This window comes from Saccopteryx leptura, chromosome 10 (genome assembly GCF_036850995.1).
Source record: "Saccopteryx leptura isolate mSacLep1 chromosome 10, mSacLep1_pri_phased_curated, whole genome shotgun sequence".
Lineage (NCBI taxonomy): Eukaryota > Metazoa > Chordata > Mammalia > Chiroptera > Emballonuridae > Saccopteryx > Saccopteryx leptura.
In genome coordinates this window covers 8224309-8237369 of record NC_089512.1, presented here as the reverse complement: position 1 = coordinate 8237369, position 13061 = coordinate 8224309, and the positions used below count along the sequence as shown (strand labels likewise).

At 50.1% G+C, this 13061-nt stretch overlaps 1 protein-coding gene across 2 annotated transcripts in view; it reads right to left on the bottom strand.

Annotated features, from left to right (window-relative positions):
• Positions 1-2212: 2212 nt before the first annotated feature.
• The window catches only part of KIF9 (kinesin family member 9), a 52686-nt gene continuing 41837 nt past the window's right edge, over positions 2213-13061 (bottom strand). For both annotated transcript variants that reach the window (XM_066351898.1, XM_066351897.1), the window contains 6 exons: positions 11599-11790; positions 9534-9748; positions 6932-7108; positions 6524-6639; positions 6029-6133; positions 2213-2986 (listed from right to left, as the gene is read on the bottom strand). In XM_066351898.1, coding sequence (XP_066207995.1) covers positions 2936-2986; positions 6029-6133; positions 6524-6639; positions 6932-7108; positions 9534-9748; positions 11599-11790 — 856 coding nt within the window. In that variant the 3' untranslated portion in view covers positions 2213-2935. The remainder of the gene's footprint in view (positions 2987-6028; positions 6134-6523; positions 6640-6931; positions 7109-9533; positions 9749-11598; positions 11791-13061) is intronic.

Sequence of the window (13061 nt, the reverse complement as noted above, 5' to 3'; positions counted from 1 at the left end):
CCTCTCTCTGACTCACTGTCTCTGTAAAAAAAAAATTAAAAAAAAAAATTAAAACATAAACATATATATTGTGTAGTCTTTATTCAATGACTTATCTGAAGTTCTTATATAAGTCTTTTTCTGCTTATATTGTGCCTCCACAACCTGTGTTCTACATGTGTGCCTGTGTGTGCATGTGTGTATGTTTAATCTTTGGAGCTCATGTACTAGAGCTTGTGAAATGCTGTATTGCTGGGTAAAGGGCACAACCAGGGCAAATATAGTAGATTTTGTTGTTGTTGTTCTACTAGGTGTTTCAGCTTGGAGCTAACTTTTACACTAATACCTCAGCCTGGTGGTTCCTGGACCACTCAGTGTAAGTTTGAATCCCCACCCTGTGCATGGTTACAAATTCCCATAGGATCTGTGCCCCTCATCCCCGGGCAGTGTCCTCGTTATTTCCCCACGTCAGTGGTGAAACTTTTTCTAGCTCCCCTCTTCAGAGATGAAGCCTTCAGGATACCAGCTTTATGCAGGCAGGGAGTCCCATTTTCCATTTCCTCTTGGGCACGGGTCAAAGTCTTATTTCTCGGACTGCGGTGGACCTATCAACGCTCAAGGGTAACCTCCTCCCACACACCTCCCCATCTCTAGCAGCCACAGCCAGCTCATGCGCTGGCCACTCTGGTTCTCACCTCTCCAGCTGCTGACAGTTCCCTTTCTTTCCTGCAAATTTAGCTTTGCATTGAAAAGAATGTTATATTTTAACCAGCATCTGTTTGTAGAAGGGTCATCTGTCACATCGTGGAACTAGAGGTCCCTTCATGGGTGATTTTGATAGATTAGCTCAGCAGAAACCACTTTCTGGAACAACAGGCCCAGTTGAGTGGACACGATGCCCCCAGCTCCCTGTCATGTTGGAAGCATCTGCTCCTGTGAGGAGTTTGTGTGGAGGGTGATCTACCAAGCACCATTCTGGCTTATTCCTGCGGCTCTGCCCAGAGAGATGATTACTTGTTTCAGTTTGTGCCAAAACTGACCAGGGAGGCCCCTGTGGTGACAGATGAGCTAGAGACAAACGTGACCAGCTGCCATTGCCAGCAGCCCCCACCTAGGACTGGCGGGCCAGCAACTCTACGGAGGGGTGCCCAGCATGCCAGATGCCACTCCGGCCAGTGACGGGAGTGAAGGGGAGGGGGATTATCAGTACCACCAATGTCTGCTTCCTGTGGCCCCGGCAAGATGATGCATCCCCTGAGCACCATGTCCTGTTTCCTGAAATGCTCCCAAAGACCCAGGAACCACAAACAAGTCCTGGTCAGAGCAGGGACTGTCAAGAAGGGAAAGAATTGGAACTCTCTGCCCAAGGCCTCAAATAGCGGGGAGGGGACCAGGCCCTGGGCATACCTGCCTCTTTGGCCCCAATCCAGAGAAATGTAAGAACTGACCAGCAGGCCTGTGGTGCATACCATTGTGCTGGTCAGTGACAGTCCCCATGTGTGTCACCCGGGGAATGACTCAGGAGACTTCAAAGCTGCTCTGGAAAGCCTTGGCATAGCAGAAGCCTCTAAAAGCTGTTTTAAGACCATTATGTATTATTAGTCAATGAAAGAAAGAGAAAGCAGCTGGTACACCTGAAACTAATATAAAATAATACTGAATATAAACCGGAGTTGATAACATTTTAAAGAGAGAGAAAAGGAGCCGGCAGAGGCCTCAAGGAAAGCCTCTCTACTTTCTCTATTTTTTTTTTTTTTAATTTTTCTGAAGCTGGAAACGGGGAGAGACAGTCAGACAGACTCCCGCATGCACCCGACCGGGATCCACCTGGCACACCCACCAGGGGGCGACGCTCTGCCCACCAGGGGGCGACGCTCTGCCCACCAGGGGGCGATGCTCTGCCGAGACCAGAGCCACTATAGCACCTGGAGCAGAGGCCAAGGAGCCATCCCCAGCGCCCCGGGCCATCTTTGCTCCAATAGAGCCTCGGTGCGGGAGGGGAAGAGAGAGACAGAGAGGAAGGAGAGGGGGGAGGGGTGGAGAAGCAGATGGGCGCTTCTCCTGTGTGCCCTGGTCGGGAATCGAACCCGGGACTTCTGCACGCCAGGCCGACGCTCTACCACTGAGCCAACCAGCCAGGGCCACTTTCTCTAACTCTAACGAAACCCCATCCATCTGCTCACTGACAGCCTGAAGAACAGAACGATGGGGTCTTGGATTGGACAGACGCCACCAATCCATCTGGTGCAGGTTCTGCAGGCTCCTCATCAGACAGCCTCCCACTGTGGGGCCCCTGCTGCCAGCTTCACGGTTGGACTGCTTTCATGTTAAGGCTCTTCTAATTTTGAGATTAAAAATCTGCCTTGCAGCCATTTGGACCTAGACCCAGTCCTCTGGTTGCTGAGGAAGCAGGGCCTCCCACCTCCCCTGGCTCAGGAAGACAGAGAGGATGCTCCGAGGGGACCTCTAGTCCAGGGAGCTGGAGAACCAGGGTCCCGCAGACTGGCTCACCCCCAGGATGTGCACGCCGGCAAGGAAACAGGCTGACCGGCGGGACCCAGGCCTGCTGGGAGGAGCCCGGCGGAGCCACTGGTCCACTTTCTTACTGAAGGTTCAGTGTTGACCCCATGTGCACATAGGAAAGACATTGTCCCAGACAGGAAATAAGATAAAGTTCTTCTTCGATAAGCACTAAACATCCAGACTACAAAGTTATTTTATCTTGTCCCTGCATATAAACAGTGCATTTACACCGAAAGTGTTCTGTGAAGATAAGGAAGGGTGTCCTTTGCAGGGTGTGCCCCCTGGCAGGCAGGCAGGCCATTGTGTCTTCCCTGGGCCGGGCCCCAGCCTTGGTGGAGACCGGGTGGAGCTCCGTGCAGGTGGCCCAGCAGCTGCACGGGAGCGGGCAGGAGTTGCTGGGGGTCTTCTGCTCGAAGGCACTGGAGATGAGTCCCTATTTTCTATGTGCCTGCTGGAGGCCCATCATGCATTTCAAGTAATTGTGCTGGACACAGAAAAGGGGAGAAAACGGGAATCGATTAGGAGGTGTGGACTTAACAAGGACTCAGCAGCCATGCCACTTATATCCACCCCATCGTTCTTCCTGCAAACACCAGTGTCAGGACAAGAATTCCCCCGGACTAGCCCCAATTCTGTGAGAAATAATGTTCCATTCTTTCATCCTAAAGAAAGCATGTAAAACTGCTTTAAGCCCTGGCCAGGTAGTTTAGTTGGTTGGAGTGCAGTCTGGACATGCCAAGATTGTGGGTTCAATCCCCAGTCAGGGCACATACAGGAATCAACCAATGAATGCATGGATAAGTGGAACAGCAGATCAATGTTTCTTTCTTGCCCTTCCCCTCTCTCTCTAAAATCAATAAAAAATAAAATAAAATGGTGTGGTAGGCATATTTCAGAGAAGACATGCATGCCCTGGCCAGATAGCATCATCCTGAAGTGCACAGGTTGCCAGTTCAATTCCTGGCTGGGACATATAGGAACAGATCCATGTTCCTGTCTCTTTCTAAAATTAATAAAAATAGACATTAAAAAAAGAAGACATGCATGTTTCAGGGGCCCACTTGAAAATTTGTAACAAAAAATTAGGTTCAAATAGAAAAAAGGGTTCTTCTATCTCCAAAGGGGTGGGGGCCTGTGTACACTAAAGGGCCCTCTTTCTGTAAATGAACTAGATGTTCGTGAATCCTACTCTTTTTTGCACTGTGAGGCTCCCAGAAAGTAGGAGGAAACTGAGCTGAAACAGAAACAGTGGGCAGTGAGTGAGCAAATGCTAAAACCAACTTGGAATATGGAGATAAATCTTAGATTCCCCACAGGGCTGGGGAACTGAAGCCAGAGCTCTCCCATTAACTGGAATTCCTTTTATTCCCCCATTCTTTATTGCAGTAAAATACAGATAACACAAATTTTACCATCTTACTTATTTTGAAATGTACAGTTCAGTGGTATTAAATACATTCCTAATGTTGTACATCCATCACCACCATCCATCTCCATACTCTTTCCATTTTGTAAACATAAAACTCTGTCCCCATTAAACAATTACTCTCCATGCCCCTCCCCCCAGCCTCTGGCAACCCATTCTGCTTTCTGTCTCTATGCTTTGACTACTCTGAGCACTGTATCTCATATAAGTGGAATCGTTCAGGATTTGTCTTTTTGTAACTGGCTCGTTTCACTTAGCGGCTGCACCCTTTTGCATTCCTACCGACTGCACAGGGTTCCAGTTACTCCACGTATTCACTAACACTTGTTATTTCTGTTCTCTGACAGTAGTCATGGGTGTGAGGTGGTATCTCACTGTAGTTTTGATTTGCCTTTCCCTAATGATTTGTGATATTGAACATCTATTCATGTGCTTATTGTCCATTTGTATGTCTTCTTTGGAAAAATGTGTATTCAAAGTCCTTTGCCCATTTTTGAATTGGGTTTTGTATTTGGGTTGTGGAGTTTCAGGAGTTGTCGATATATTCTGGATACTAGTCCCTTATCAAGTTGGAATTCCTTTTTCTTTTTAAGATTTTTAAAATTTGATTTTTAGAGAGGAGAGAGAGAGAGAAGGGAGGAGGAACAGGAAGCATCAACTCGTAGTAATTGCTTCTTCTATGTGCCCTGACCGGGCAAGCCCAGGGCTTTGAACCGGTGACCTCAGCATTCCAGGTTGACACTTTATCTACTGTACCACCACGGGTCAGGCTCAAGTTGAAGTTGGGGTTTTTTTTGTATTTTTCTGAAGTGAGAAGCAGGTAGAAAGAGACAGATCCCGCATACACCTGACCAGAATCCACCCAGCATGCCCACTAGGGGGTGATGCTCTGCCCATCTGGGGCATTGCTCCATTGCAACCAGAGCCATTCTAGCACCTGAGGTGAGATCATGGAGCCATCCTCAGCGCCCGGGCCAACTTTGCTCCAATGGAGCCTTTGGCTGGGGGAGGTGAAGAGAGAGAGAGAAAAGAGAGGGGGAAGAGTAGAGAAACAGATGGGCATTTCTCCTTTGTGCCCTGGCTGGGAATTGAACCCGAGACTTCCACATACCAGGCCGATGCTCTACCACTGAGCCAGCCAGCCAGGGCCCTCAAGTTGGAATTCTTTTTTTTTTTTTTAATAGAGACATAGAGTCAGAGAGAGGGACAGACAGACAGGAACGGAGAGAGATGAGAAGCATCAATCATCAGTTTTTTGTTGTGACAACTTAGTTGTTCATTGATTGCTTTCTCGTATGTGCCTTGACCATGGGCCTTCAGCAGACCAAGTAACCCCTTGCTCCAGCCAGCGGCCTTGGGTCCAAACTGGTGAGCTTTTTGCTCAAACCAGATGAGCCCACGCTCAAGCTGGTGACCTCGGGGTCTTGAACCTGGGTCCTCCACATCCCAGTCCGATGCTCTATCCACTGCGCCACTGCCAGGTCAGGCTGCTTATGTTGAAGTATTAATCCCCAATGTGATGGTGGAGTTATCCCAATTTATCCACAGGGGATATGCTTTAAGACCCCTGGTGGATGCATAAAACTGAAGATAGGACTAAACCCTATGTATGTATACTATGTTTTTTCCTATACTTAAAGGAAGCACATTACGGCTTCTCTTTGGCATATCCAAATTGCCAATATCACTACTCTTGTTCCTTGGGGCCATGATTAAATATACAAGGATTACTTGAACATAAGCACTGCAATGCCATGACTGTTGATCTGATAACTGGTATGGCTACTAGGTGACTAACAGGTGGGTAGCATATACAGCGTTGAGACTCTATAGACAAGGGGATGATTCACGTAGGCTGGCTCAGCACTCACCAGCCATGTCCAAGCCTGGCCACGGTCTGTGGGACCCCTGTTGTGCCCAGCCCAGCCCCCAGACTCTGGAACTGGTGGAAGATAGCCCCTGACTCTGGGTGACTCTGCATATCCCTGAGCTGGCATATTCCCCCTGCACCTCTCTGAAGTAGAGAGTGTGATCCTGAGTGTCCTGGCAATGAGATCTGGGAGGCCCCGCCTTCCTGGACACGAAGCAGCCCTGACTTACCTTCTGTTCTGTCTTGACTTTGGCGTTGTAGAAGGAGATGGAATCAGGGCCCTCAGGCAGCATCGTCTGCTGCAGCTGGCTGAACTTGTCCTGGTCATCTTCTCCCTAGGGGAGGCCCGACTCAGGACTGTCCCTTTCCCTCAGCACTGTCAGGATTCATGCCGACAAGGCCCGTGGAGAGCATGAGGGCAGCCCCTTACTGGGTCTGCAATCCCCTCCCGTGATAGCTCACAACCTCTCAGGCCTCTGCTTGCCAGCGTCATCACAGACACCCTGTAACTGCTGTCTGGGCAGGATGAGCCACGCAAAAGGGCAGCAGCAGTAAGTGGGGTCATCTGTGTCCCCATCCTTGATAACTGGGCACAGACCTGTAGCTTCCCACCTGCTTGGGAGCAGCTCGTACACTGCCATGTCCGTGGGGAGAAGAGAGGATGGGGGCACTGCCCACTGCCCCATGCTCACCCATCACCCCCACCCCTGCCCGGTGCTACTCACCAGAGACACAATCCTGCTGACAGGCACCATGCCCGGCCGGATGCTGCTGCCCGGCTTCAGTGCCACCTGCATGTCCTCAGGGATGAAGAAGGACTCATTGTACCAGATATCAAACTCTGCAAGGAGGAAGGGAGACAACAATATGAGGTGTAGAGGAGTCCCTGAGGAAGCAAGTGAAGGTTGTGTATGCCTGTCATGGGTCCGCCTTCTGTCACTTCCTGTTCCAGGGACTCACTCTTTCCCATCTCTGTCTCCTGCCATCAAAGTCGTGGAAACAGATCTCTAAAGCCCCTGCCAGGCCCCTGCCTCTGCTAGGAAGCTTTGAAGTTGCTTCTAGGACCCAGGTGGCAGCCAGCCCTGTGCCTCTCAGAACCTCAAGTGGCCGGCCAGCCTTCCCAAAGGACGCACCGGTGAGCAGGCGGTGGCGACACTGGTCCACCAGGTGCTGGCAGTACTGGATCTCGGCCCTGAGGTCGCACAGGCCCTGATACTCAGAACGGTACTGCTTCTTGAGGTCTTGGAGCTTCAGGAGCAGCAGGAATTCCTCCTCGTCGATGATAACCAGCCCCTGTTTCTCATACTCACCTGTAGGGAAATGCAGGGGCGGGGAATGAGGTGCCCCGCTGCAGTAAGGGGGGACGGCAGCCCAGGAGGGGAGCGGAGCGTGCCGGCCAAGTGCAGGGCGGGAGACGAGAGGAAAGGTGGGCAAAGCACAGGGTGGCCAGGCGGCCAGGACGTGTCTCACGGGAGAGGGAGCTCAGACCAGAGGGCCACACTGGCATTTCTAGGACAGACAGGAGGGGTGGGCAGGGGAAAGCATAGAGATGTCTCATGCTCCACACTTACTTTGATCTTAAACCCCATTAGTCAAAAATACTCAGTAGCACCTTTATTATACAGATGTTTACCTTTTCTTGTCAGTTATATACATGGACTGCCATCACTGGCTAGTTCCCCAAGACACTTGGGCAAGGTTCCTTATTAATAACAGTGCATGTAAACCCAAATTTATTTATTTACTTATTTACTTTTTATTTCAATTTTAACTTATTAGATGACAATCGTTAACCCCATATTTCAAATTATCTTCCTGATGATTTGAGCATTCATCAGCTACTTATTTTTTTTATGACTGAGAGAGGGAGAGGGACGGATAGGGTCAGACAGACAGGAAGGGAGGGAGATTAGAAGCATCAATTCTTCATTGTGGCACCTTAGTTTCTCATTGATTGCTTTCTCATATGTGCCTTGACTGAGGGCTCCAGCAGACTGAGTGACCCCTTGCTCAAGCCAGCAACCTTGAGCTCAAGCTGGTGAGCTTTTGCTCAAACCAAATGAGCCCGCGCTTAAGCTGGAGACCTTGGGGTTTTGAACCTGGGTCCTCCACGTTCCAATCTGACTCTGTATCCACTGCACCACCGCCTGCTCAGGTTCAGCTACTTTCTTGTTAGAGACAACTAGGTGTGTGTATCATACTGAGTAGCTATCAGAGGCTCCAGGACTTTCTGTTAGAGACAATTAGGTGTGTGTATCATACTGAGTAGCTATCAGAGGCTCCAGGACTTTCTTGTTAGAGACAATTAGGTGTGTGTATCATACTGAGTAGCTATCAGAGGCTCCAGGACTTTCTTGTTAGAGACAATTAGGTGTGTGTATCATACTGAGTAGCTATCAGAGGCTCCAGGACTTTCTTGTTAGAGACAATTAGGTGTGTGTATCATACTGAGTAGCTATCAGAGGCTCCAGGACTTTCTTGTTAGAGACAATTAGGTGTGTGTATCATACTGAGTAGCTATCGGAGGCTCCAGGAGGAGAGGAGTCAGTTGTGCTATTAGTCATCTCCTCTACTCGAGGTCACTCTCTTTGTATGGACCTTTTAAAGCAGTAGTCCCCAAACTACGGCCCACGGGCCGCATGCGGCCCCCTGAGGCTGCACTTCCGGAAGGGGCATCTCTTTCATTGGTGGTCAGTGAGAGGAGCATAGTTCCCACTGAAATACTGGTCAGTTTGTTGATTTAAATTTACTTGTTCTTTATTTTAAATATTGTATTTGTTTTTTTACTTTAAATAAGATATGTGCAGTGTGCATAGGAATTTGTTCATAGTTGTGTTTTTTTTTATAGTCCGGCCCTCCAACGGTCTGAGGGACAGTGAACTGGCCCCCTGTATAAAAATTTTGGGGACCTCTGTTTTAAAGTCTGTCAGTTCAATGAGGATAGTTGGGTTAAGACAAAAGAACATGGCCTGACCAGGTGGTGGTGCAGTAGATAGAGCGTGGGCCTGGGACACTGAGGTTCAAGGTTCAAAGCCCTGAGGTCACTGGCTTGAGCGTGGGATTGTAGACATGACCCCATGGCTGTTGGCTTGAGTCCAAAGGTCACTGGCTTGAAGCTCAAGAGGGAAAAAAGAGACAGTGATTTGTTTTTCCACTTATTTATGCATTCATTGGTTGATTTTTGTATGTGCCCTGATTGGGAATCAAACCCACAACCATGGCATATCAGGGTGATGCTGTAACCAACTGAGCTACACAGCCAGGGCCTGGCATGAGAAATGGTCTTAGTGACAGTGATTTCCTTGGCCCTCTGGTATACCCATTCTCATTTCTTTCCTTGGTTCTCATGCCTTGACCAGCACCCCTACCCTAATCAGACCACTATAGGCAGTGAGGAGAGCACACCAGGACGGAGGTACCTTGTGGGGGTCTCCAGCTACCCTTCTACCTGGAGAAGCCTCTACAAAGCCATGGCAGCAGTGCATCGAGATGGGAGGCCTAGCACCTGGTTCTGAGATAAAGCAATAATGGGGGGCCCACAGGAAGAAGCTGGCGGACAGGGAAGGACTGAGGCTCCCCAGGGCTGCGCAGGGCCAGTGACCCAGGGGTAAGGGACATACCCAGCAGCCCCATGTGGCCTCCCTCCAGCTCAGTCCTCCAGTGCCCAAGGCTGTCCCATTCGGAGCAGGATGACTCGGGTCCCGCAGGCCCCAGCCATCTTCCCATCACGTTCACCTTGCTTCTCCCTCAGTGACTTCTGGACGTTTAACGCCTCCTTGGCCGCGTTGATCTCGCGCATGATGGCATTGATGCGCTGTGTAGTCTCGCTGGCCCTTTTCCTCCGCGTGTTCAAGATGGCCTTGTTTTCTTTGAAGATGCGGTTGATCTCGCTACCTCGTTCATTCTTAAAGTCCTCAAAGGCCACAGGCTTGGGGGGTGGGGTGCTGGGCCTGAAGATGGGGAGGGGGCAGCAGCTGTCTTGGAGCCACCAGGCAATTCACCTTTCTTCCCTGGGGCTTTGTGAGCCCCACCTCCCCGACGGGAGCTACCCTGTGGGGCTCATTCCCTCATCTCTGTGTCACTCAGCACACTACGCGCACGCACGGGACCTCTGAAGAAAACAGGGAAAGCAAGGGAACGTGTAACAAACAAAACAAAGCAGACCCCTCACTACCTGTCGGCCACCGCACTTTGGCGTATCTCTTTCAGGGATTTCTTTGATAGATTTTTAAATGTTTGAGGTTGTGCGGCATATATATATAATTTTACATCTTACTTTTTCTCTCAGAGCATTCTTTTTTTTGTGGCAGAGACAGAGAGAGTCAGAGAGAGAGACAGACAGACAGGAAGGGAGAGATATGAGAAACATCAATTCTTCGTTGCGGCTCCTTAGTTGTTCATTGATTGACTTCTCATATGTGCCTTGACTGGGGACCTACAGCAGACCGAATGACCCCTTGCTTGAGCCAGTGTCCTTGGGCTCAAGCTGGTGAGCTTTGCTCAAACCAGATGAGCCTGTGCTCAAGCTAGCGACCTCAGGGTCTCGAACCTGGGTCCTCCACATCCCAGTCCAACACTCTATCTACTGTGCCACCACCAGGTCAGGCTCAGAAGATTTCTTTTTTTTTTTTTTTTAATGTATTTATTTATTTATTTTTTACAGAGACAGAGAGTGAGTCAGAGAGAGGGGTAGACAGGGACAGACAGACAGGAATGGAGAGAGATGAGAAGCATCAATCATTAGTTTTTCATTGCGCGTTGCAACACCTTAGTTGTTCATTGATTGCTTTCTCATACGTGCCTTGACCACAGGCCTTCAGCAGACCGAGTAACCCCTTGCTGGAGCCAGCGACCTTGGGTTCAAGCTGGTGGGCTTTTGCTCAAACCAGATGAGCCCATGCTCAAGCTGGCAACCTTGGGGTCTCAAACCTGGGTCCTCTGCATCCCAGTCCGACGCTCTATCCACTGTGCCACTACCTGGTCCGGCAGAAGCATTCTTTTGTGCTAATAAAACCTCTTCAAGAACTCTAGTTAGTGAGATGAGAGATTTAGTGCTGGGGCAGGGTTAGGGACTCATGTGCACCTGACTGTGAAAGGGATGGATGGAGGGAAGGAAAGAAAGATGGACACATGATATAATAAGTACAGTAATATGCTAATTGCAAAATCAAGGGGTAGTCACTTTTCCACTTTTCTGGATGTCTAGAAATGTTCATAAGCAGGGGTAAAAAACAGTCTTCACGTACATCCTTGTACACTTCAAGGGCAGAGATAATATTTCACTTAGAGCCCTTTTCCCTAATGTTGGCTATTCAGGTGTTTCCAAAAAAAAAAAAAAAAAGGCTTTTTAGCTTTTCAAAGTAATGATGCAATAAACATCTTCTTGCATAAATCTCTGTCTACATTATTTATATATAAATTATCTAATTATTCCCTCAGGATAGATTCCTAGAGACTCAGTTACTCACTCGCCAGGGAAACGGTGTAGCTGGAGGAAGGGGCCTAATACCTTGAGAATGCTTTGCTTTTTGAGTTTCTTATTCCAAAAATATATAAATTTAATCACTAAAATAAGTGCTATCTGTCAGGTCTAGGATGATTCCGTGTATACTTGTGTATCCCGGTGGCTCCTGACGTTGGGACGTTTTGGATGCTTAGAGTCCCCATGTTTCTTCTTTTTGAACCGTGCTCCTAGTTTTTGCCTGTTACCCCCTATTTTATGCGCAGGTGCTCTCTGCGTGTTGAGGATCACACTCTGGTTATGGATGGTCTGGTGCAGGAGCCAGCGTTAGATGGTTACCTGAGCGGGCGTGTTTCCTCCTTCGGGGAGTCCGAGGGAAGGGTTTCAATGTTGGAGGTCTCCCGGTCCCGCAGAAGCATGTCTTTGACATCCCCGTCCTTGGAGCTTGGGGTCAGCTGAGTCTTGGAGGGGGAAAGATCCATGTCCTTGCCGCTCACAGGGCTGCTGGCACCTTCTTTTCTTGCCCAGGAGCTGGAAGGAGAAAGTAGGGAGACACCAGGGCTCCGTCATGGGCGGGGAGGTGGCCGCCATGCTGACTGGAGTGGTGTTCTCAGCCCTCATACATTAGAAGCCCCACCCCACTCAGCCTCTATCTTGATCAGATACCTAGGCCACAGGATAAAGAGTATGACCCTAAGCCATGCAGATAGGGCAAAAGAGGAGAGCATCCCCCCCCCCTTTTTTTTTTCCTGAAGTTGGAAACGGGGAGGCAGTCAGACTCCCGCATGCGCCCGACTGGGATCCACCCGGCATGCCCACCAGGGGGCGATGCTCTGTTGCAACCAGAGCCATTCTAGCACCTGAGGCAGAGGCCACAGAGTCATCCTCAGCGCCCGGGCAAACGCTGCTCCAATGGAGCCTTGGCTGCTGGAGGGGAAGAGAGAGGCAGAGAGGAAGGAGAGGGGGAGGGGTGGAGAGCAGATGGGCGCTTCTCCTGTGTGCCCTGGCCGGGAATCGAACCTGGGACTCCTGCACGCCAGGCTGACACTCTACCACTGAGCCAACCGGCCAGGGCCCATTCCCCTCCTTTTATGAGAAGAAGGAACGCTCCCTTTAGCGTCTCAGGAGGAGACACCTGGGAAGAATGGGCCATCTCCAGGTTTGAAAGCATGAGGACCTGTGGGGTGGACCATAGGCTCTCAGGAGCCTCGTGACTACTGTGCTATCAGTCACACAGGCATCTCTGGGAAGGAGCGCACAGCCTCCAGCCAGGGCAGGTCCCATTGGTCTGTGGACCAATGGGGAAGCAGGACAGGTCTTCCTGCTGCTCTGACCAGTCCACGGCCTACTCTCCCCACCTACACCAGTGCCCATGCCAGCTCCCAGGAAAGTGGCCGCCTGCCCTCTCCAAGTGATGGCACACAGGCCCTCCCTCCCAGAGAGGCACATCTGAGGCCTGAACTGACAGAAGGCTGCCCCCAGGTCTTTCCATTGACTCCTCCTCTTCATTTTCTTGCAACAAGTGTGCTGGGGGCTGGAGGGTGAAGCTCCCTCCATCTGTTATTGCGCTGACTACCTGGCAGCAGAACAGAGAGGGCTGGGGTATCGCTGCCCTTCCTGGAGTGCGGGAGGCGGCAGGGGCATCAGCAAGCCCTGCTGCCCAGCTCTACAAGCAGTTTCGGCCTGCATCCTTTCACAAGTAACAGTAACAACAGACACCTATCCTCGTTCCCAGGTGCAGGGACTCCATTCACTCACTTGTCCTCACGACAACCCCAATGACTTCGATGCTATTATAATTA